Below are 21,759 nucleotides of genomic sequence, written 5' to 3' on the forward strand. Positions count from 1 at the left end.
CACTTTAATAAATCACCTCTATCAAGGACTTCTCCATTTTCTTTAGCCATCTCCAATCCCCTGCCCATTACCCATGCATTTACCATCCACACCACCCCATTCATGTATATATTGAACAGCCATGATAGCATGACACATCCCTGGCAAAATCCTACCTTTACCTCAAACCACTCTCTCCCCATTTCTAATTCTAATACAGGCTCTGCTACTCTCATAAAAACTCTTGACTGCCCTTGATAGTACTCCTCTGATCCCATATATCTGCAAACCCTTCCACAATGCATTCCGGTCTACCATGTCGTAAGCCTTTTCCAAATACATAAAGGCCTAAAAAACATCCTTAACCTTTGCCAAAGCTTTCTCACGCATATCTTACCACAAAAATTTGATCCACACAACCAATGCTTTCCCTAAACCCATTCAATTCCTCTCCTAGTCCTCTCAATCAAAATGCTCACATAAGCCTTTGTAACACTCAATAAACTGATCCCTCTGAAACTACTACTCAAATTTGTCTCCTATTCCCTTGTAAAGTGGAACTATTCAGGCACTCCAGTCCTCTAGCACTCTACCCTCCCTTAGAAAACATTAAACAATATCACCATCCAGTTCACCATTACTGTACCTTCCTTTTTTAGACACTGCATAACACCCATCTAACCTAGGTGCCTTACCTGCTCTCATCATTTGAATAACTGCTTTCACCTTTCTCCCCCATTTTCCGCATTCACTGTCATTTTCTTAGCATCTCCCACGGCAACCACCATTGCTTCCCTGTCCTCCACATTTAACAACAACTTAAAATACTCTGTCCAACTTCCTCTTACTGCCACCTCTTTTGTTATCAACTCTCCATATGCACCTTTTTACCTTTTCTTCTCTACTTGACAAGTCTCCTCTTCCTCTCATAATTTCCTTCTAAAACAATCTTTTTTTTATTACTTTCATAATTTTCTGTCATACTCTGGAAAAGGCTTTATGATAGGGTAGACAGAAAGGCACTGTGGGAGGTTATGCAGATATATGGGATAGGAGGAAAGCTTCTGGGAGCTGTCAAGAGTTTTTATAAGAGTAGTAGAGCTTGTATCAGGATTGGAAATGGAGAGAGCGAGTGGTTCGAGGTAAAGGTGGGACTTGTCAAGGATGCGTTATGTCGCCCTGGCTGTTCAACTTATACATGGATGGGGTGGTGTGAGAGGTAAATGCAAGGGTAGTGGGCAAGGGATTGGAGATGGTTAAAGAAAATGGAGAAAAGTGGGAGGTGAGCCAGCTGTTGTTTGCGGACGACACTGCGCTTGTGGCAGGATCGGAGGAGGGATTGAGGAAGCTGGTGGCAGAGTTTGGGAGAGTATGTGATAGAAGAAAGTTAAAGATAAATGTGGGTAAAAGTAAGGTGATGAGATGTACAAGGGGTGAAAGTGGCAGTAGACTGGAAGTGAGCATTAAGGGAGAGCGACTGGAGGAAGTGGATAGTTTTAGATACTTGGGTGCAAATGTGGCAGGAAAAGGTGGAGTGAAGGTGGAGGTAGAATGTAGATTGAGAGAAGCGAGTAAATGCCTTGGTGGATTAACCCCTTCCATACGGTGCCGCACACGTAGGCGTCATGGGGAGCGAGTGTATTCGCGAGGCTGCCATATCGGCGTCTTGATTATATTTATTGTAGTCGCCACTCCATAATGACATTCTTTCTAATTCTTTTGTAATCGCATTTTCTATGGTTATCAAAATTCACGGGTGAAGAGAGAACGATCGATATAAGCGGTGACTATATTTTATGATGCGAGTATTATTACGACACGTCGTACGGCTGGCATTGGCTGCTGCCACCGAGATCTAAGTCCATGACGCCTATGTGTGCGGCACCGTATGGAAGGGGTTAAGAAGTGTAATGAGAAATAGACATTTGGGAATGAATGCTAAGAGGAGACTGTATGAAGGAGTGATTGTGCCAACAGCACTGTATGGGGCAGAAACATGGAACATAAGAGAAGAAGAGAGAAGGAGTTTGAATGTGTTTGAGATGAGGTGTCTGAGAAGTATGATGGGGGTTACTAGGCTAGATAGAGTGAGAAATGAGGAGGTGAGGAGAACAGGGATGGAAAAGGAGCTGGGAGATAGGGTTGATGAAAGAGTATTAGGATGGTTTGAACACATGGAAAGAATGAGTGAAGAAAGACTAGTAAAAGGTATGGAAGGCAGATGTGGAGGGAGTGAACATGAGGGGACGTCCTAGGATGAGGTGGATGGATGAGGTGAAGGGGGCTTTGGGGAAGAGGGGAATGTCTGTTGAGGAAGGACGGGAGAGGACAGAAGACAGGGGTGAATGGAGAATGGTTGTATATGGATGATGATGTGATTGCATGAGGTGGAATGGGTGGGTGTTGGGGGGTGAGGTAGTATGTGTGAGCAAAAGTTGACGCAGTCCGAAGGGATTTCTCCCCATCCTCTCCTCTTATGCAATGGGGGGACGGAGAGGGGGGGTTGCCGATTTAATGAAGTGGCTTTGCCGATTTATGAAGTGGCTTTGCTGTGGATGTGCTGTGTCTTGTGACACTGCTTCTGACCCAGGGCAGTGGACAAGGTGCAGGGATGACCCGTCATCCAGGAGGTGCTCAGATGAGAGGGAGGGTGGAGGGGTGTGGAGTGTATTCAGAGATGGAATGGGTGGAAATGATTTTATGCCTTTCCCATTTTGGCTACCTCCCTTACATAAGGGGGAAAAAGCCTTGATATATATATGTATGTATGTACTCTTCCCCCCATTTTATATCTTTTTTCCCCCTTTATCTTGTGTTTTACTTATCTTTTTTCTTTGTACCTCTCATAGGTTTCATCCTATTTTGCAACCAGTATGTAAATGCTTGTTTCTTCTCTTCCACAACCTTCTTTGCTTCAGCATTCCACCACTCTCTACCATTCCTTCTACTCCCTCCCATTCTTCTTGTTCCACATATCTTTATACATCTTGTTACTCTCTCCTTGAACACCCCCATTCCTTCTTCACTCCTACCTCTACTCTCTTAACCTCCTCCCACTCTTCTCTCAACTTCTTGTAAGGTAGTGTGGGGGTATATCGTACTATTAGTGGAAAAATATTACTGAAAAATCAGATATAAATCTTGAAGATAAGGCAGTTGGTCAGAAATATTCCTCAAGGAATGGGCTACCTACGACACACAACTGAATTTATCAATACAAAACTAGGGACCTTTTATGGCTATTTAACCAAAAATTTTCATTTTGTACAGATCACCCCCATAGTGGGGGTGATCCGTACATACTGTGGGGGTATTCCATACATGCTATTTTGCCCCCCCCCCCAAAAAAAAAAAAAAACATTACAAATTATAATAAGTTAGATATTGCTGTCTAAAATTAAACAAACACATCATCTAAAGTGTTCTATTAATGAACGAGCAACAGACGAGTTTTTTTTTTTTTACCTTGTCTTGGCGATCGGTATTACATGTCCATTTTATCCCTGCAATACCAATAAGGAGTTTTATGAATGATATTTTGCTGTGTGAAATAATAGAAGTGCACATCCAATATTGTTTATTTAAGAAAACACTGGAGAAATAAAGCCAGTTTTGTAAGTTTATCACTCCTGGGCCAACCTCGTTTCATGTTAAATGAATACAATGGAACATTTAGCTTTACCATATTTGAAAGTCGTTGAGTATGCCCTTGCTGGGGCATCAACACACCTTTGCAGGATTCTATGGACACCTTTGCTGTGTCCTCTACTAGAGGGAAACAAAACTTGTCTGGAATACCAAATTTAGACTTGATCCAGAGAAAACTTACATTATAGCTGGTGTTGTCCTCGATAGAGAGGATTTTACCAACATAATGCACCTTTTCCCCAGCATTTCGACCTTCCTCTAGTTCCAGCTCCATAAAAATTATTGTACGCTCCACCCCCTCCTAGCCATACTGCCTTCAAACCAGTATCACAGCAACAATGTTGGATAAAACCTAGATTTATCTTCATATATTACATACATCTGCCTAATATTCATATGCAATAACTTACCAACCTGATCAGGCTGCATTCAAGATTAGGGAACAATATGATATGAATGTCTCAAGTTAAATCGGATGCCACAAAAATAGAAAAATTCTTATCTCCAAACCATACGTGGCACGCTAGGAGGAATGAAAGCAACCATCATGTTTACTGACATCACTTCCTCTCTTTTTCCTCTTCTATAAATTCACTCATTTTAAAGGAGCTTGTACGGTCCACCCCCATGTACACTAATCCCCCACATTACCCTACTCCTTTTCCTTCTCATTTAACCACTTCGGTACAATGACGCCTACGTAGGCATCATGAGACGTGAGTGACTACACAAGGATGCTGGCATTGACATTTTGATTTTTTTTTTTTCTTTTTTTTTTTTTCTCTTTCTTTCTTTCTTTCTTTCTTTTTTTCTCTTTGTACATGAGTTACCCCTGGATTCTGTGAAAAGGTTTGATCATGTTTTGTGTTTATTATTACCTAGAGTAAAAGAGGAGTAATACAGCAGTGACTTTATATTTTGTAATGCAAATTATATATGGCAGCCAATGTTGCACATGAGAACTAGTCATACTGAAGTAATTAAGTAGTTTACTCTAAGCACCGTCTGTCGTCTTCCTCTATCCACCACTCTAAACTTGCCTTCCAAAAAAAGGATCTGATATTCTCCCACTCTCCTTTAACCTGTACATCACCGGGTGAATATTGTATGTACACCCCCCACCCCAGCATCAGAGCAAAAATATATATATAATTTTTTTCCTTTCTTTCTTTCTTTTTCATAAATGAACTCAAAATTATATAAAACCAACAAATCTTGCTTATTTTGATTCACCTTAGCATAGAAGGGAAGAAACTGGGTCGATTTTTTTTTTTTAGATATGCATGCGAAAGTTTGGTAAAACATCAGGGAAGCTTCGTTAGAATTTCAGAGTGTGAAGGAATTTGCCATTTTATGATTTAAGTCAGTGTACAGTCACCTGTAATAGTCTGACACTTACAGAAAATGTGTTTATAAATAGTTTTTGTACATTTTTTTTTTTGGGGGGGGCAAATATGTTGGGATGTTAGGTGTGGGGTTGGTCAAAACGCAGATTGGTTTTTCCACTTTTATTGCTGATCCTATTCTGATACAATTTGTCTGGCTGCCCAGAAAACAACTCTGGAGGTGCCAGATCTTCCTAGCTAAAATTATACATGGTGGAAAAATGGGAGTTCCCCACGAGGGAGTATCCAATAAGAATGGGGGCACTCTTAGGTTGCCAATGTGTAAGGTTTGATGGCGACGAACGTTGCGGTGACCTTTGACCCTGTACTTGGGGCGACTTTGAGTTGTTTAGAAACTGCTGGCAGATATATAGGCTTGGACTGCTCTCGCGGTCCCGAGTTTGCCCGAGCTTGGCTGAGAGGCTTCTTTGTGGTCTGTCATGTGGGGAGAAAGAAATTGTCCAACGGCAAAAGAAATCATCCGCCGCCTCACAAATATTTATCACTATGTGATAAATTGATTCTTCGGTATCTTTTCTTTTATAATTTCATGGAGCATAGGTGATTGTGGTGTTTCATATAGTTTTGGTAAATGTTTTAGCATCTGTCACACCATTACTGCCCGACCACATTTTGTATTATGCATTTATTATGAAAATTGGCAGTACGAAATTGCCAGTTTTATACATCTGAATACTTAATAGCACCTGCCTAACTGTCGAAGTACAACTTCGCCTCCTCATACTTCATTTCATACACCAGAATTGCCTAAATTACGTTCTAAAAAACTTTATACCCCAAGTTACTCAAAAAAAAAAACAAAAAAATGCTGCCAGGGTTGCCAGTTTTGTCCAATAAAAAAATTTGTGGTTTTTACAGCCAATGGATAGGGCTACTTGGTCATTACCACAGATTTGACCCTTGACGTATTGCCTATTTTTGGCAAATTTTTTAAATTGTGGCATACAATGTATGCCGCTGATGCTCAATCCATAAAACTGTTGCGGCATACAATGTATGCCGCTGATGCTGCAGGGATTAAGAACATATACATCCAAAATTCCTCCTCTTCTCACACTGTCTAGTCCATTAAAGACCTATCAACAATCCTTCCTTCCACCCTCTCCCATGCTTGACTTTTTTCCTAAATAGTGTTATTATCAATTCTCTTTCCAAACATGTCCATCACCTCTCCACTGTTTTATATATGTTGAGACATTCTGACAGGTTGACATAAGTGGAGTAGGAAACACAGGAGTCTTAGTCTTGAGTTTATTCCTGACTAGTTTTGCAAGTATGCTTCTTCAAAGGAATATAAAAGCATACCTGCAAAACTAGTCAGGAATAAACTCAATCCCCTGCCCATTACTCTTGCATTTACCTCCTGCACCACCCCGTCCATGTACACTGTACACATTAAACAGCCATGGCGACTTGACAAATCTCTGGTAAAGTCCCACCTTTACGTCAAACCGCTTGATCGCTCCATTTCTAATTCTAACAGAGGCTTTACTATTGTAAAAAGTCTTGACTGCTCTTAACTTTTCCAAATCCATAAAGGCCCCAGAAAAATCCTTAACCTTTGCTACAGCTTTCTCACACGTCTTACCACAAAAATCCGAACCCCACAACCACAACCTAAACCCACACTGTTTCTCACCAATTACTCCATCTGTTCCTCTCCTAATCCTCACAATCAAAACCCTCCTTTAACCCTTCCCAACTACACTTAGCAAACTGATCCCCCTGAAACTACTACACTTACACTTGTCCCTTTTTTTTTTTTTTTTCCTTGGAAAGCAGAACTATACTGGCACTCCTCCAGTCCTCCATCACTCTACTCTCTTTTAGACAAATATTAATCACCTTCACCAGCCAGTCCACCATCACTGTACCTCCCTTTTTTAGACACTTGACACCCATCTAACCCAGGTGTCTTGTCTGGTTTCATAATTTTATTAACTGCTTTTACCTTTTTTCTTCTCTCCCCTAGTAGGATTGGTAATCATTTGTTTTAAGAAATTATCTTGTACCACATCTGAAAAATTTTGCACTTTCTACCTAAATTTTCCCAGGCAGTGTTTCTATAGTTAAAATCTCCCGTGATCAACATTAGCGTATGCTACTCTAAGTTTCCTCAGTTTCCTTTTTAATGCTGCCATCCTGTTTTTAGAAAAGATTTCCTCGCCAAATTGACAACTGTTAAAAAAAAAAATACTGTTTGTTCTGTTCTATTATTTTTAGCTTTTGTTTTCTCTAAGAGCTTTCATGTCCTTGGTTGTTACTCTGTCAGCATCTTTACTAATCCAGATTATTAACTTTTCTTCTTGTGTTAACTTACAAGACTTGCTGATTATTTCATTTGCCATAGCTTGCAGCTTGAACTTTATTTTCAATGGATGTGTGCCATTTCTTGTATTGACTACTAGTAAGTGAAGACATAGGTAAGTGTATGCTGGAGTGGAAGGTTCCTTTAAGGTTGATATGGATGAAGGGGAAACGCGAAAGGGAGATGTAGGTCTTTGTAAGCACATATAGGCCTGGTGGTGAGAAGAGCGTAGAGCAGTGGTTCCCAACCAGTTTTGCCACGGCACCAAAGAGTGCCGTGAGATCAACTGAGGGTGCCACCAAAATTCAGGGCAAAAATAATTTTCGTATTGCCGTCTGTCATCCATTTTTGTTTATTAAAGCAGCATCAATGTAAAGATGAGTATTTTCATATTATCCAGGGACAACATTTTGTTACACTGATGTTAAATCAACAAAATACTGACAAACTAGAATTTAGATTTTCTAATAAGGTGCCAGGGAGTTCTGAAAGGCTTGGCAAGGGTGCCTCAAGCCAGAAAAGGTTGGGAACCACGGATGTAGAGGGAAAGGAGGCTTTTTGGATAGATTGAAATGAGTGCTTAGAGAGTTTTGGGAGGAATGTCAATGTAGTAGTATTTGAGATTTCAATGCTTGAGTAGGGGATGAACCAATAGATGGAGTGGTTGCCTTAATTCTTTCCAGGAGGTTAAAATAGAAAAGGGGATATCTACTCTCCACTTTTCTTATTGTAGTCACCTTGTTTGACCTGCATTGTAATACTGGCATTCTTATACCACCACCACAGAAGTAAAATAGATGAAATTTTGTATCTTGTTACCCTTACAGCTGTGTGTGAAGCCAAATGCACCTGGAGTGGGCAGCTCAAAGTTGAGACGCATGAGAATCCTATTTACTCCAATAAGGTCAGTCTGTACTAGCGTTTTCTCTTTCTCCCTCCATTTATCCACTTATATACCAATAGGCTACTTCCCCCTTATAAGGGAAGTAGCCAGCCAAAGCATGCACCTACTCCCGCCCATTCCATTCATATCCATCTCAACTTTATCTTAGCTCATTGTAGATGAAAACAAATCATTGTCCCCTATCCCCACCTCTTCATTTACATGACAACCCTCCCTCCTTGTTCCCTCATGTAAAAATAAAGACAAGGAGAAATCCTCACAGGCTTTCAATTTATACGTCTTAATTTTTCCCGTCTCTGCTCAACAGACATTCCCCATTACTTGAATAGTTTGGATTTATTGATTTTCAACCACAACACAGCCCATCACAATGGTTTCTTTTAGGTCTTGGTTCTGAATAGTTTTTTGTTCAGATCTGTTCTACCACTATATGGGTTTTTAGAGACAAAATTGTTGATGGGCCATTTCATTTGGGCATATCATTGTGCCCACAGGTGTTCTTGGGTGGTGTTCCATGGGATGTGACAGAGAGTGCACTGAAGCAGACTTTCCAGCACTTCCCAAACATCCAGATTGAGTGGCCAGGGAAGGAGAACTCTGCCAATCCTCCAAGGGGCTATGTGTACGTTATTTTTGAAAGTGAGAAACAGGTCAGTTATTTTTCTTTTCTTTATTTTTTTTATAATGCCAATACCTTACGTTTACCCAACATTTGTCCAATTGTAATACACAGGAATGAAACTATACTTAAGCATTGCCTTTGACCCAAGGACTTAATGGAGGGTGGGGGTGATTGTAATAAATCAAATAATAAAGTCTAGTAGTTTTTATTAGTAATCGGGAAAGTAGTGACAAAAGTTGTTCAGTGATGTGTAATCATACACGGTACACACACAGATAGACTAGCTTAATCAAATTCTGTGTAAGGTCAGTTAGTATAAATTATGTATAAAGGCAGTGATGTTTCTTCCTGTTGACAGGTGAAGGCCCTCTTGGCATCATGCAGTCAGGACTTCAACACTGGAGGAAATTATTACTACAGGATCTCAACCAGAAGAATTAGACACAAAGAGGTATTTTGAAGCTTCATTGTCACAGTTTGCCCTAAGAGCTGAAGGGTGATAGTGTTGTGCTTAACCCATTAAATACTCTAGTGTATATATACAAAGGCCAGAGTTCTCCTCAAGGGGGCGTTAAGTCATAGCACATTCCTACATCGAAAGATTCACATTATTCCTGTCTGCACTTAAGGAGTGAAGGGTTGTTTGCCCACTACTCCAACCATACTATGCAACTGAACTGCTGATGGCCAGGGGTGGTTGCTGCAGAAATAATCCAGCCTTACCTTGACACACTCAACACATGGTTCATCACAAACAGACTCAAAATAGCTCCAACCAAATCTACAGCAACACTTCTCACCAACTGGACAAAAGAACACAAATACATACCTCATCTCTACATCAACAACACTCTAATACCACACACAAACACACCGAAAATTCTTGGTGTAACATACGATACATCCATGTCTTTCAAACAACACCTCACAAACATAAAAAACAAATGCACACCTAGACTTAACGCACTTAAGTCAATCACAGGAACAACATTTGGACAAAACAAAGAAACTAATATAACAATATACAAACAATGCATACGCTCAGTGATGAATTATGCGAGTCCTGCATGGGCTCCTAATCTCAGTGAGACACACCACAACACCCTTCAAATCATACAAAACAAAGCCCTAAAAACAATTACAGGCTGCACAAATACATCACCTACAGACCATTTACACCATGAAACAAAAGTCCTCAAAGTCAAGGACCACCTCGACATGAGAGGCACACAAACACTTGCTGCAGCCACCACAAACACATCACACCCGCTACACTACATAGCAGAACACCCACACACACCAAGAAACATTAAAACTACACCCAAAGACCTTTATTATGCACAGATACTCTCTTCTCTTCCTCCACAACCACCAAATACCAGCCTCCGGAAACATATTCATAATCATATCACTCACCGCTCCATTAACACACTGAAAGACAACACACTGCTGCATGTCAGACCCCCTGATATCCACCCTTCTGAATCCTCTCTCCCACGAAAGGACAGAGTCCACTTGGCCAGACTGCGATGCGGTCACCACCCAGCACTTCTAAGCTACCAGAAGAGGCTGGACGACCGTGTTGTGAACAGCTGCCCAGGATGTAACACTTCACCCCATACCATACACAATCATGCACGCAAACAACACAACATACACTCTATAAAGGATTTGTGGGAAAACCCAGTTTCGGCTGTGGCCTTCCTTGGGGAGACGGGACTGCTCGGACAGACCGTCTAGGGAACGACAACAACAACAACTGAACTGCAGTGCAATGGGTTTGTCTGCTTCAGGACCCAAGAGCTGAAGCTGGTTTATCTCCCTCCACGTAATCACATAGTAACACCCCACCCTTCACCCCATGAGTGGGTAACTCCTTCCTTATGGGTTACATACATGCATGTACCAAAGGGCTTGACCATACACCCATCCCTTGACCCATCTAAAATCCAGTTCATTATTCCTCCCATCAGAGTTCCTTGCAGATGAAGGGTCATCCCTGACCCTACTACACAACTCGTGTCAGGAGTAATGCAGAACCTTCACAGTAGGACTAGACAACCAAATCTGGTTCACCCCCTCTGCTTTATTACATGCCCCCCCCCTCATCCATTCTAAACCATCTGCATTCTTTTATCTACCCAATGTCAGCTTTTTCCATCTTTGTCTCTGCCTCACCTCACAATTTCTCACTCCCATCATTGTTACACCTACCATACCCTTTAACTCAAATGATAATTATCTAATTGGTAACAAATATTTATTTTTGCAGAAAATTTTTATTGACTTGGTTGTATGCCCATGCAGAGTTTGGCATGTCAATCTCGGTGTGCTTTCTCTCACCCTTACTCCATCTCTTGGCTTTGTAAATGGGGTACTGTCCAAACTTATTTGAAGCCTCACAAACCACATTATCTTTCTGCTTGACAACCGATGTACATTCAGTAAAAGTTTCCTCCATGTAGCCACAATTTTTCTTCTACGTTGATTTCATCCACACCCAAGTATCTAAAACTATCCACTTCCTCCAGTCTCTTTCCCTTAATACTCGCTTCCAGTCTGCTGCCACTCTCTCCCCTTGTATATCTCATCACCGTACTTTTACCCACATTTATCTTCTACTTCCTCCTTTCGCACACCTTCCCAAACTCTGTCACTAACTTCCTCAATCCCTCCTCTGATCCTGCCATAAGTGCAGTGTCATCAGCAAAACACAACTGACTTATCTCCCACTTTTCTCCATTTTCTTTTATAAGGCAGGAAAGGGAGGAGTGGGAATGGATGCTAAGAGATTGTATTTACCTAGTTGTATTATACAGGAAGGGAGCTATGCTCCTGGTAACCCTTCTTTGTATCTCTCAGCATCAAGTTTTTTCCTAAAATCTTGAATACTGTTTGCACACTTTCTCTCTCTCTCTCTCTCTCTCTCTCTCTCTCTCTCTCTCTCTCTCTCTCTCTCTCTCTCTCTCTCTCTCTCTCTCCAATTTGTTCCAGGTATCTATCACTCTGTGGGAAGTTTTTCTCTCCTCTCTCTCTCTCTCTCTCTCTCTCTCTCCATGTCCTCTTATTTTTCCATTGTCCCATTTCAATAAGTCATTCAAATCTAAGATTTCCATTCCCTTCATAATTCTATAGCATCAAGTTTTTTCTTAAAATCTTGAATAGTGTTTGCACACTTTTTTTTTTTTTTTTGTCCAATTTGTTCCAAGTATCTATCACTCTGTGGGAAGCTTTTTTCAGATCTCTTCTGTAATTATCTTTAGTTTCTTTTTGTGTCCTCTTGTTTTTCCATTGTCCCATTTCAATAAGTCATTCTTATCTAAGATTTCCATTCCCTTCATAATTCTATAGATAGTAAGTCTCCTCTTTCCCTTCTTTGTTCCAGAGTTGGTAATTCTAATTTGGACAGTCTTTGTTCATATGTCATTTTGGAAAGAGTTGGTGCCAGTTTTGTTGTTGCTCTTTGTATTCTTTCTAACTTCTTTATATCCTTTCTGTTCTTTGTCCAGCAGTTGTATAAACCATGTCTCACAATTTTGGGTGGTGGAGTACACTTTAATTTAGTTTCCACTATTCCCATTATGTCTGGTTTTTCTAAGGCCAGGTAGTCATTTAATTCATTCATTCCTGAAGTTATTCCATCTATATTGGTATAAGCTATTTTTAATTTCCTTTCTCCTTGTCTTTTTCTGTCTTTTTCCTTTTTCCTTATATACCATTTTCTCAGTTCTCAGATCCACCACTCTCCACTCTCTTCATTTCTAAGTTCTTTTTCTTCCTCACTCATTTCTTTTTTTATCCATATATTTTTGTATATCATATATATCTGTTGAGGAAGGACGGGAGAGGACAGAAGACGGGTGAATGGAGAATGGTTGTATATGGATGATGTGATTGCATTAGGTGGAATGGGCGGGGGGATGGGGGGTGTGAGGTAGTATGTGTGAGCAAAATTTGACGCAGCCCAAAGGGATTTCTCCCCGTCCTCTCCTTTTATGCAATGGGGGGTTGCCGATTTAATGAAGGGGCCTTGCTGTGGATGTGCTGTGTCTTGCGACACTGCTTCTGACCCAGGGCAGTGGACAAGGTGCAGGGATGACCCGTCATCCAGGAGGTGCTAAGATAAGAGGGAGGGTGGAGGGGTGGGGAGTGTATTCAGGGATGGAATGGGTGGAAATGATTTTATGCCTTTTCCTTTTTGGCTACCTCCCTTGTAAGGGGGAAAAAGCCTTGGTATATGTATGTATGTATGTATATTTTTGTAATGTTCACTATTTGCTAATTTCATTGTTCTGGATAATACTTCCTCTGCAAATGTTTGAGATCTAAGCTTTACTTTCAGTGGCCTGTATTGTTTTTCTTTAGAGTATCTGCCTATCCTATAGGTCTCCTTGATATCCCTATTCAAGCCTTGTCCTTCCGCTTGTAATTCTTTCAGGGTTTCCTTAGCGATCTCTTTCTCCGCCTTTTCCCTCTGATATCTAGGTACATCACGCTTCTCTTTAATGTCATAGATTACAATGCATCTTTTTTTATCCACTGTGTCCCTAACTAAGTTGCCTTTCTCTTTTATTACTTGGATCACCATTTCCTTGGTATTTTCCTTGACCTGTTGCTCCATTATTTCTTTAAGGGATACTTTTTGAGTGATTTGAAATGGTTGATCATAATTTCAGCCATTTCCAGTTCTTCTGTGTATTCATTTTTATTTTGGCGCAGTTTTTCTAATTCTTGTTTGTTCTTCAGTTTGCCATTTACATACCTATAAAAATAGTTTGGGTTTTTCCTTGCAGTTTTTATTTATTTTTTTTTTTTTTTCTTAGTTTCTCTTTTCATCGGTGTATTTTTACATACTCATTTCTTAGTTTAATGTAAATTTGCCATTTGCTTGTTTTCTTGTCCATTCCTTCCAAGCTTTATCTCTCATTATCCTTAGCTTCACTACACCTTTTGTTGTACCAGCTTTTTTTTGTACGTATTTATTAAGAGGAAAAGAGAAGGAGTTTGAATGTATTTACCTAGTTGTAATATACAGGAGGGCAGCTATGCTCGTGGTGACCCGTCTTTGTATCTCTCCGCATCAAGTTTTATCTTAAAATCTTGTATAGTGTTTGCACATACTGTTTTGTTGTCTAATTTGTTCCATGTATTTATTGCTCTGTGTGGGAAACTGTTCCTTTTCAAGTTTTTTCTATAACTATCTTTTTCAGTTTTTTTCCATGTCCTCTCATTTTACCGTTGCCCCACACTAACAGGTCATTCCTGTCTAAAACTTCCATTCCTTTCATTATTCTGTAGATAGTCGGCAAATCTCCTCTTTCTCATTGTTCCAGAGTTGGTAGGTTCAATTTGGATAGTCTTTGCTCATGTGTTAGTTTGGCGAGAGTTGGTGCTAGTTTGGTTGTCGCTCTTTGTAATCTTTCTAGTTTCTTAATATTCTTTTTGGTACTGGGTGTCCAAAGTGATGCTGTGTTCTCAAGTTTTCGTCTTATTAGTGTAGTTAGTATTTTCTTTATCGTTTCTTCATCCATATAAGCAAATGCTACTTTGATTGACCTCAATAAGTTGTAGGTTTCTCTGAATATTTTATTTATATTCTTATCAGGTTTCATGTTCTTTCCAATCATCACCCCAAGATCTTTTTCAGAGTTTGCTTTTTTTATTTTTTCTTCCCCAATTCTGTAATCTTTTGATATTCTGTTTTTACTCTGAACAAATTCCATTATACTGCATTTCTTTATATTAAAATTTACTTCCCACTTTTGAGTCCAATTCCATATCGTGTCCAGATCTTGTTGCAATGAGTTGCAATCCTCTTCCGTTTTTACCTTAAGTAATTTTGCATCATCTGCAAAGAAAATCATATAGCACTCCACGCCTTCATTCATGTCATTAATGTATACGGCGAACATGATCAGGGCCAGTACTGATCCTTGCAGGACATCGCTTTTTACTTCTTCCCAGTTGGAGGATTTTTCTCTAATTACAACTCATTTTCCTCCCAATCAGGAAGTCTTTCATCCATTCCAATAATTTTCCTCTGATGCCACCTTTTGATTCAATCTTATTTATTAGTTTCCTATGAGGTACCTTATCGAATGCCTTTTGCAGGTCCAGAAAAGCACAGTCTGCCCATCCATCTCTTTCTTGTATTATGTCTACTAATCTTGAGTAAAAGCAGATCAGATTTGTTGTACATGATCTCCCTTGTCTGAATCCAAATTGATTTGGGTTCAGTATAGATTTTTCTTCCAGGTATTTAACCCATCTGTTTTTGACAACTTTCACAAATTTTTGCTATTGTGCTTGTTAGTGAGACTGGTCTGTAGTTAGGATGGATCTTCCTTATCACCTCCCTTATAAATTGGTACAATGTTTGCCTTTTTCCAGTCCACTGGTACTTTTCCGTCTTTAAGTGAGAATTTAATTATATTATATATTTTGTCAGTTAATTCTTCCATACATTCTTTCAGTATCCAGTTTGCAATTCCGTCTGGACCATGTGATTTTCTGACATCAAGGGTTTTAATTTGGTCACTGATTTCTTTTTGTGTTACGGTTATTTCTTTCATTGCTGGGGATAATTCTCTCTACACTGTAGGCGAGTTTTCTATTGTGAATACTGATCTGAAGTGGTTGTTCATAATTTCAGCCATTTCCAGTTCTTCTGTATATTCCTTTTATCTTGTTTATGTGTTTGAGATGAGGTGTCTGAGAAGTATGATGGGGGTTACTTGGCTAGATAGAAATGAGGAGGTGAGGAGGAGAACAGGGGTGGAAAGGGAGTTGGAAGATAGTGTTGATGAAAGAGTATTAGGATGGTTTGGACACATGGAAAGAATGAATGAAGAAAGACCAGTAAAAGAGGTATGGAAGGCAGATGTGGAGGGAGTGAACATGAAGGGACATCCTAGGATGAGATGGATGGATGGGGTGAAGGGGGCTTTGGTGAAGAGGGGAATGTCTGTTGAGGAAGGACGGGAGAGGACAGAAGACAGGGGAGAATGGTTGTATATGGATGATGTTGTGATGCATGAGGTGGAATGGGTGGGGGGATGGGGGATGAGGTAGTATGTGTGACCCAAATTTGACATAGCCCGAAGGGATTTCTCCCAGTTTTCTTTTATGCATGGGGGGACGGAGAGGGGGGGTCGCCAATTTAATGAAGCAGCCTTGCTGTGGATGTGCTGTGACTTGTGACACTGCCTCTGACCCAGGATAGTGGACAAGGTGCAGGGATGACCATCCAGGAGGTGCTAAGATAAGAGGGAGGGTGGAGGGGAGTGGAGTGTATTTAGCGATGGAATGGGTGGGAATGATTTTATGGCTTTTTCTTTTTGGCTATCTCCCTTGAAAAGGGGAAAAAGTCTTGGTATATGTATGTACATATTTATTTACTCCCTCGTTATAAATTTCTTTTAGTATATTCCATTTCTCTTCTATCCCTGTTTCTTCATTTAGGAACTTTTCCCAGTTCACATTGTAAAAGAATATTTTGAGTTTCTCAAAATTTGTTTTGTTGTACATTAGTCTTCCTATTCTATGTTTATCATTTTTGCATTGATCCATTTGCTCTTTCAACTCCAATTCTATTAGTACATGGTCACTCTTTCCTATCGGAGTTTTGTAATAAATTTTATCGGCAATCTCAGGCTCTGTCGTAAGTATTGAGTCCAGCTTTGAAAGTTCTTTACTACCTCTATATCTAGTATTTTCCCTAATCCACCACGTCATTGTATATTTGATGGTCATGTCGAGAAGGACGTTACCCGAGAGTTCCTCTCCCCCTTCACTGTCATTTCTTCCCAACATATTTCTTTTGAATTGAAGTCACCCATAATTACTGTATTTCCTCTGTCTTTCAGTATATTTGTTAATTCATATTTTGTATCTTCTAATAATTTGGAATGATCACTTTCTGTTCAGGATTGTGTTTTGGGGGGCACATACACCACTACAAATTTTCTACTCTTCATATGTTTTGCTTTCAACTTGTATCATAATTGATTCTACATTATTTTTCCTTCAGTTATTTTTGTTACATTTAAATCTTTATTAGTCAAAATTAAAACTCCGCCACCCTGTTTATCCTTTCTATTCTTTGTCCAGCAGTTGTACCTTGTCCCACAGTGTTGGGTGGTAGAGTATACTTTAATTTAATTTCCACTATTCCCATTATGTCTGGTTTTTCTAAGGCCAGGTAATTGTTTAATTCATTCATTCCTGAGGTTATTCCATCTATATTAGTATAAAGTATTTTTAATTTCCTTTCTCCTCGTCTTTTTCTGTCTTCGTTTCCATTTTCCTTGTATACCATTTTCTCAGCCTTGGGTCCATCACTCAACAATTTTTTTCATTTGCTTCGTTTCTAAGTCATTTTTCTTTCTCTTTTTCTTCCTCACTCGTTTCTTTTTTTTATCCACATATTTTTGTAATGTTCACTATTTGCTAATTTTGTTGTTCTGGATAGTATTTCCTCTAAATTGTTTGAGATCTAAGCTTTACTTTCTGTGGCCTGTATTGTTTTTCTTTAAAGTATCTGCCCATCCTATGGGTTTCCTCAATTTCCCTATCCAAGCCTAATTCTCCTGCTTGTAATTCTTTCAGAATTTCCTTAGCGATCTCTTTCTCTTCCTTTTCCCTCTGATATCTAGGTACATCATGCTTCTCTTTAATGTCATAGATTACAATGCATCTTTTTTTATCTACTGTCTCTAAGTTACCTTTCTCTTTAATTACTTGGATCACTGTTTCCTTGGTATTTTTCTTTGACCTGTTGCTCCATTATTTCTTTAAGGGATCATTTTTGACATTCCTGTTCAATTTTCCATTGCTTTATTTCCTGCAAGTCATTTTCTTTGATTTTTTTCTTCCACCTTTTCAGTCGCTTCTTACATTTGATTTTTTATCTCCTTTTTTAATGCCTCGTTTCTATTTGTCTTCACTTTTTAACCTTTCATTTTCTCCATTTAATTAATTTAATTCCTTTTTTAACTCCTCTATCTCCTTATTATTCTCCTCATTGGCTTTCCTTAGCATGGATACTTCCTTGTACATTATTTTGTACTCACTTTTGAGCTCTATTAATTCATCTAAAATGTCATTAATATCTCTATCTCTCATTACTACCGGCTCGGCGCTTGGCCTTCGAGCCAAAAAAAATTCTATTTCTCATATTTCTATATCTTGGTTCTCTATCCATTTCTAATCCTCTATGCATAATATTATTATATATTATGTGTTTGAAATTAGGTGCCTGAGAAGTATGATAGGGGTTACTAGGCTGGATAGAGTGAGAAATGAGAAGGTGAAGAGGAGAACAGGGGTGGAAAGGGAGTTGAGAGATAGGGTTGTTGAAAGAGTATTGGGATGGTTTGGACACATGGAAAGAATGAGTGAAGAAGGACTAGTAAAAGAGGTGTGGAAGGCAAAGGTAGAAGGAGTGAACAGGAGGGGTTGATATGGGATGAGATGGATGGATGGGATAAAAGGGACATTGGGAAAGAAGGGAATATATGTTGAGGAAGGACAGGAGAGGACAGAAGATAGGAGTGAATGGAGAATGGTTGTGTATGGATGATGCTGTGATGCATGAGGTGGAGTGTGTGGAGGATGGGGGAGTATGTGTGAAAAATAACTTGATGCTGCCCAAAGGGATTTCGAGTGTTCTACTTTTCTGCATGAGGGAACAGGGGGTGTTGCCGACTTAATGAAGTGGCCTTGCTGTGGATGTGCTGTCTTGCAGCACTGCTTGTGACCCAGGGCAGTGGGCAAGATGCAGGGATGACTCGTCATCCAAGATAAGAGGGAAGTGGATGGATGAGAGGGGAATATGATGGGGATGGAATGGGTGGGAGTGGTTTTTGTCTGGTTTTTTGCTATCCATTATAAGAGGGAAAAAAGCCTTTTGTATATGTATGTATTACTGAGTAAAGGAGAACAAGTAATACGGTAGTGAATTTATGTTATAATAGTGTGATGAATTGTACATATGGCAGCCAGTGCTGCTCTCAAGAACTTGACTTATCATCTTCTCACCTTCGTTGGTGACATCATCTCTGATATTCACCTTCACTCAGATCATCTCTGGTAGTCAGCGTAGCTTTCATTTCCCTTCAATGCCTAGCCTGCACACTCGTGCACGTACACATTGGCTACAATGTAGTACTCCAACGTCATCGCCGATCTCCCAAGGGAAGGTTCATCGTTCAAATGACCCAGCTTGTGTTTTTTGTTTTGTGTATTTTGTTGTTATTCTGCGTTTAGTGCTTGTATTTGGTCTTCTATGATCTGAGGGACAGGTGTGGGGCAATATGTTAATAGATTTCCTTGTATCCTTCACACTTTCTTCCACATGACATTCCATGGTCATAGTTGTATTCAGTTAGAGGAAATCTTGTGCATTTGGAGGGTCAAGAGCATTTTTAGTTGAGAATAAATTTAGTTCATAGCCTCATCAACTGAATAAATTAATTGTGCATGTACAAAGTGTTCTATATTACAATAATAATAATTGTTGCCTCAAGTTTCACCAACTGGAAACCCACAACCACACAGTGGTTGGTTATGTCCTCAGGCCCTCTTTTAGATATGTCTGGAAAGAAACTTTAAACCCTTGTCTGTGTTGTATTAATGGACTTTTTGTATGTCGTTGGCTGAGAGATGGGAAAAGCTTAGTCCACTCTTCATTTGTTAAAAGGTGGAAAAAATAGTTGAAGTTTATAGATCTTGGGGCCCAGTCCAGAGACAGTGTCAATTCCTCAAGGCAGCATCTCCAGAAGGTGGTGAGGGGGTTGATTTTCACAGATGTGTATATTGCAGGCACCTGTCTGTTCCCTATTGTGTAGTCGTAAGGAGTTAATGCGCAAGTATTTTCTTCAGCTGAATGTAGGTGTACAGCTGTTGCCTAGTATAGTGCAACTATTGCAATATCTGATGTAGGTTTTGACTGATGGGCCTTATAATCTCTACCTATTTGAGGATCAGGTGCAGGTAATCCCATGGGTTATCAGTGACAACAACTACGTTCGGCCTGCCTCTGCTGCTTACAAAATGGATTTTGCTAAGACTGTCTTCGTTGGAGCTCTTCATGGCATGCTAAGTGCCAAAGGCCTTGCCAGCATTATGAATGATCTGTTTGGAGGTGTTGTGTGTACAGGTGAGATATTTACAGATTTTTTCTTATTATTTGGCGAGTGTAGTCAATTCCCAAAATACCTACTAGTGAATGATCTGAGAATAGTTAATGCATATACCATGTCCTCAATCCACAAAAATTGGAGAAAAGAAAAGTGCATAATTACCAAATACAGGTTGGGTGCAGAATGCCTACCCACCAATAATGTAACTTTTCCCTTAGCCCAGCTATCATGCTGCCAAGGTAATGTGCTCAATAGATGCTTGCTCATTACTTTTACTGACAGGTATAGACACAGATAAGCACAAGTATCCAATTGGTTCAGGAAGAGTAACCTTCAACAACGTGCAGTCATACCAGAAGGCTGTTAAAGCTGCATGCATTGAAATAAAAACTCCAAAGTTCTCGAAAAAGGCAAGACAAGATTTCTCAGAGTTCAAAGTATTTACATTTGTACATACTGAATATTGATCAAGAAACTAAAGTTCTCACAAATGTTAAAGCTCATGTTTTCTTGTACAATGCAGGTACAGATTGACCCATACCTCTCCGATGATTCCATATGTCAGTTGTGTGGGATGCAGCAAGGCCCTTACTTTTGTCGGGATGAGAATTGCTCCAAGTACTACTGTAAATCTTGCTGGCAGCACACTCACCCTTTGGATGTTGATGAAAGTCACAAGCCTCTTATGAGGAAATCTAAGCAGCGCTCTAACTAATTTGAGTGTTTGATGTTGACCACTTGTCATGTCACTATGGAGTGCTAACCCACTGTTGACCACACTAATGCAAGTTTTTTTTATAAATTGCAGAAGATTTCTTTTGATGAACATGTTTCTCTTGTTTTAAAAGTTTTATTTTACCAGAAACTTGGGAATGTTTAACAAACGGTTAGCCAACACATTTGTTTTGAAAAGAATTGATGGAGGCTCTTCTTCAGGAAATTTTTATAGTAGGTTTTCCTGGCTAAATTTACTACGAGTTAATCGTGTTTTTTGTCTTTAGCCATTATATCGATTGTGACAAATTATATAGGAATTATTTTTGTCATAGTTTTAGAAATATTTAATGATTCTGTCGTGCATTTGTAAGATTTATATTTGTTCAATTATACAGGTTTTGTGAGTGTCACAAATGTGGTGAAGCAGTTTAATTTGTTGAGGAGTGTGTGGTTCGTGTTACCATTGAGTGGGTTTGGAAGCTTCAGAGGCAGTGCAAATTTAGACTGACAAGGGCAGCAGTCATGACATTATTAGCCGCCCCCCCCCCCACACACACACACACACACACACACACACACACACACACACACATGCACACAGATCTGCTTTCCACCTCCCCCTCATTTCCTCTTCCCCCACCTTGCCTCCTCCTCTCCTCTTCCTCCTCCTCTCCTCTTCCTCCTCCTCTCCTCTTCCTCCTCCCCTCTTCCTCCTCCCCTCTTCCTCCTCCCCTCTTCCTCCTCCCCTCTTCCTCCTCCCCTCTTCCTCCTCCTCCCCTCTTCCTCCTCCCCTCTTCCTCCTCCCCTCTTCCTCCTCCCCTCTTCCTCCTTCCCTCTTCCTCCTTCCCTCCTCCTCCTCCCCTCTTCCTCCTCCCCTCTTCCTCCTCCCCTCTTCCTCCTCCCCTCTTCCTCCTCCCCTCTTCCTCCTCCCCTCTTCCTCTTCCTCCTCCCCTCTTCCTCTTCCTCCTCCCCTCTTCCTCTTCCTCCTCCCCTCTTCCTCTTCCTCCTCCCCTCCTCTTCCTCCTCCCCTCTTC

At 40.1% G+C, this 21,759-nt stretch overlaps 1 protein-coding gene across 2 annotated transcripts in view; it reads left to right on the plus strand.

Annotated features, from left to right (window-relative positions):
- Nucleotides 1-21,458, plus strand: part of LOC143039406 (uncharacterized) — a 63,546-nt gene extending 42,088 nt beyond the window's left edge. The window contains exons 9-14 of one of the 2 annotated variants that reach the window (XM_076209385.1): nt 8,169-8,245; nt 8,740-8,895; nt 9,226-9,318; nt 19,848-20,025; nt 20,291-20,418; nt 20,532-21,458. In XM_076209385.1, coding sequence (XP_076065500.1) covers nt 8,169-8,245; nt 8,740-8,895; nt 9,226-9,318; nt 19,848-20,025; nt 20,291-20,418; nt 20,532-20,723 — 824 coding nt within the window. In that variant the 3' untranslated portion in view covers nt 20,724-21,458. The remainder of the gene's footprint in view (nt 1-8,168; nt 8,246-8,739; nt 8,896-9,225; nt 9,319-19,847; nt 20,026-20,290; nt 20,419-20,531) is intronic. The other variant, XM_076209386.1, reaches the window with a different exon arrangement.
- The last annotated feature ends 301 nt before the right edge of the window (nt 21,459-21,759 follow it).

Source organism: Oratosquilla oratoria, chromosome 26 (assembly GCF_046742065.1).
Source record: "Oratosquilla oratoria isolate Oo_2021 chromosome 26, ASM4674206v1, whole genome shotgun sequence".
Taxonomy (NCBI): domain Eukaryota; kingdom Metazoa; phylum Arthropoda; class Malacostraca; order Stomatopoda; family Squillidae; genus Oratosquilla; species Oratosquilla oratoria.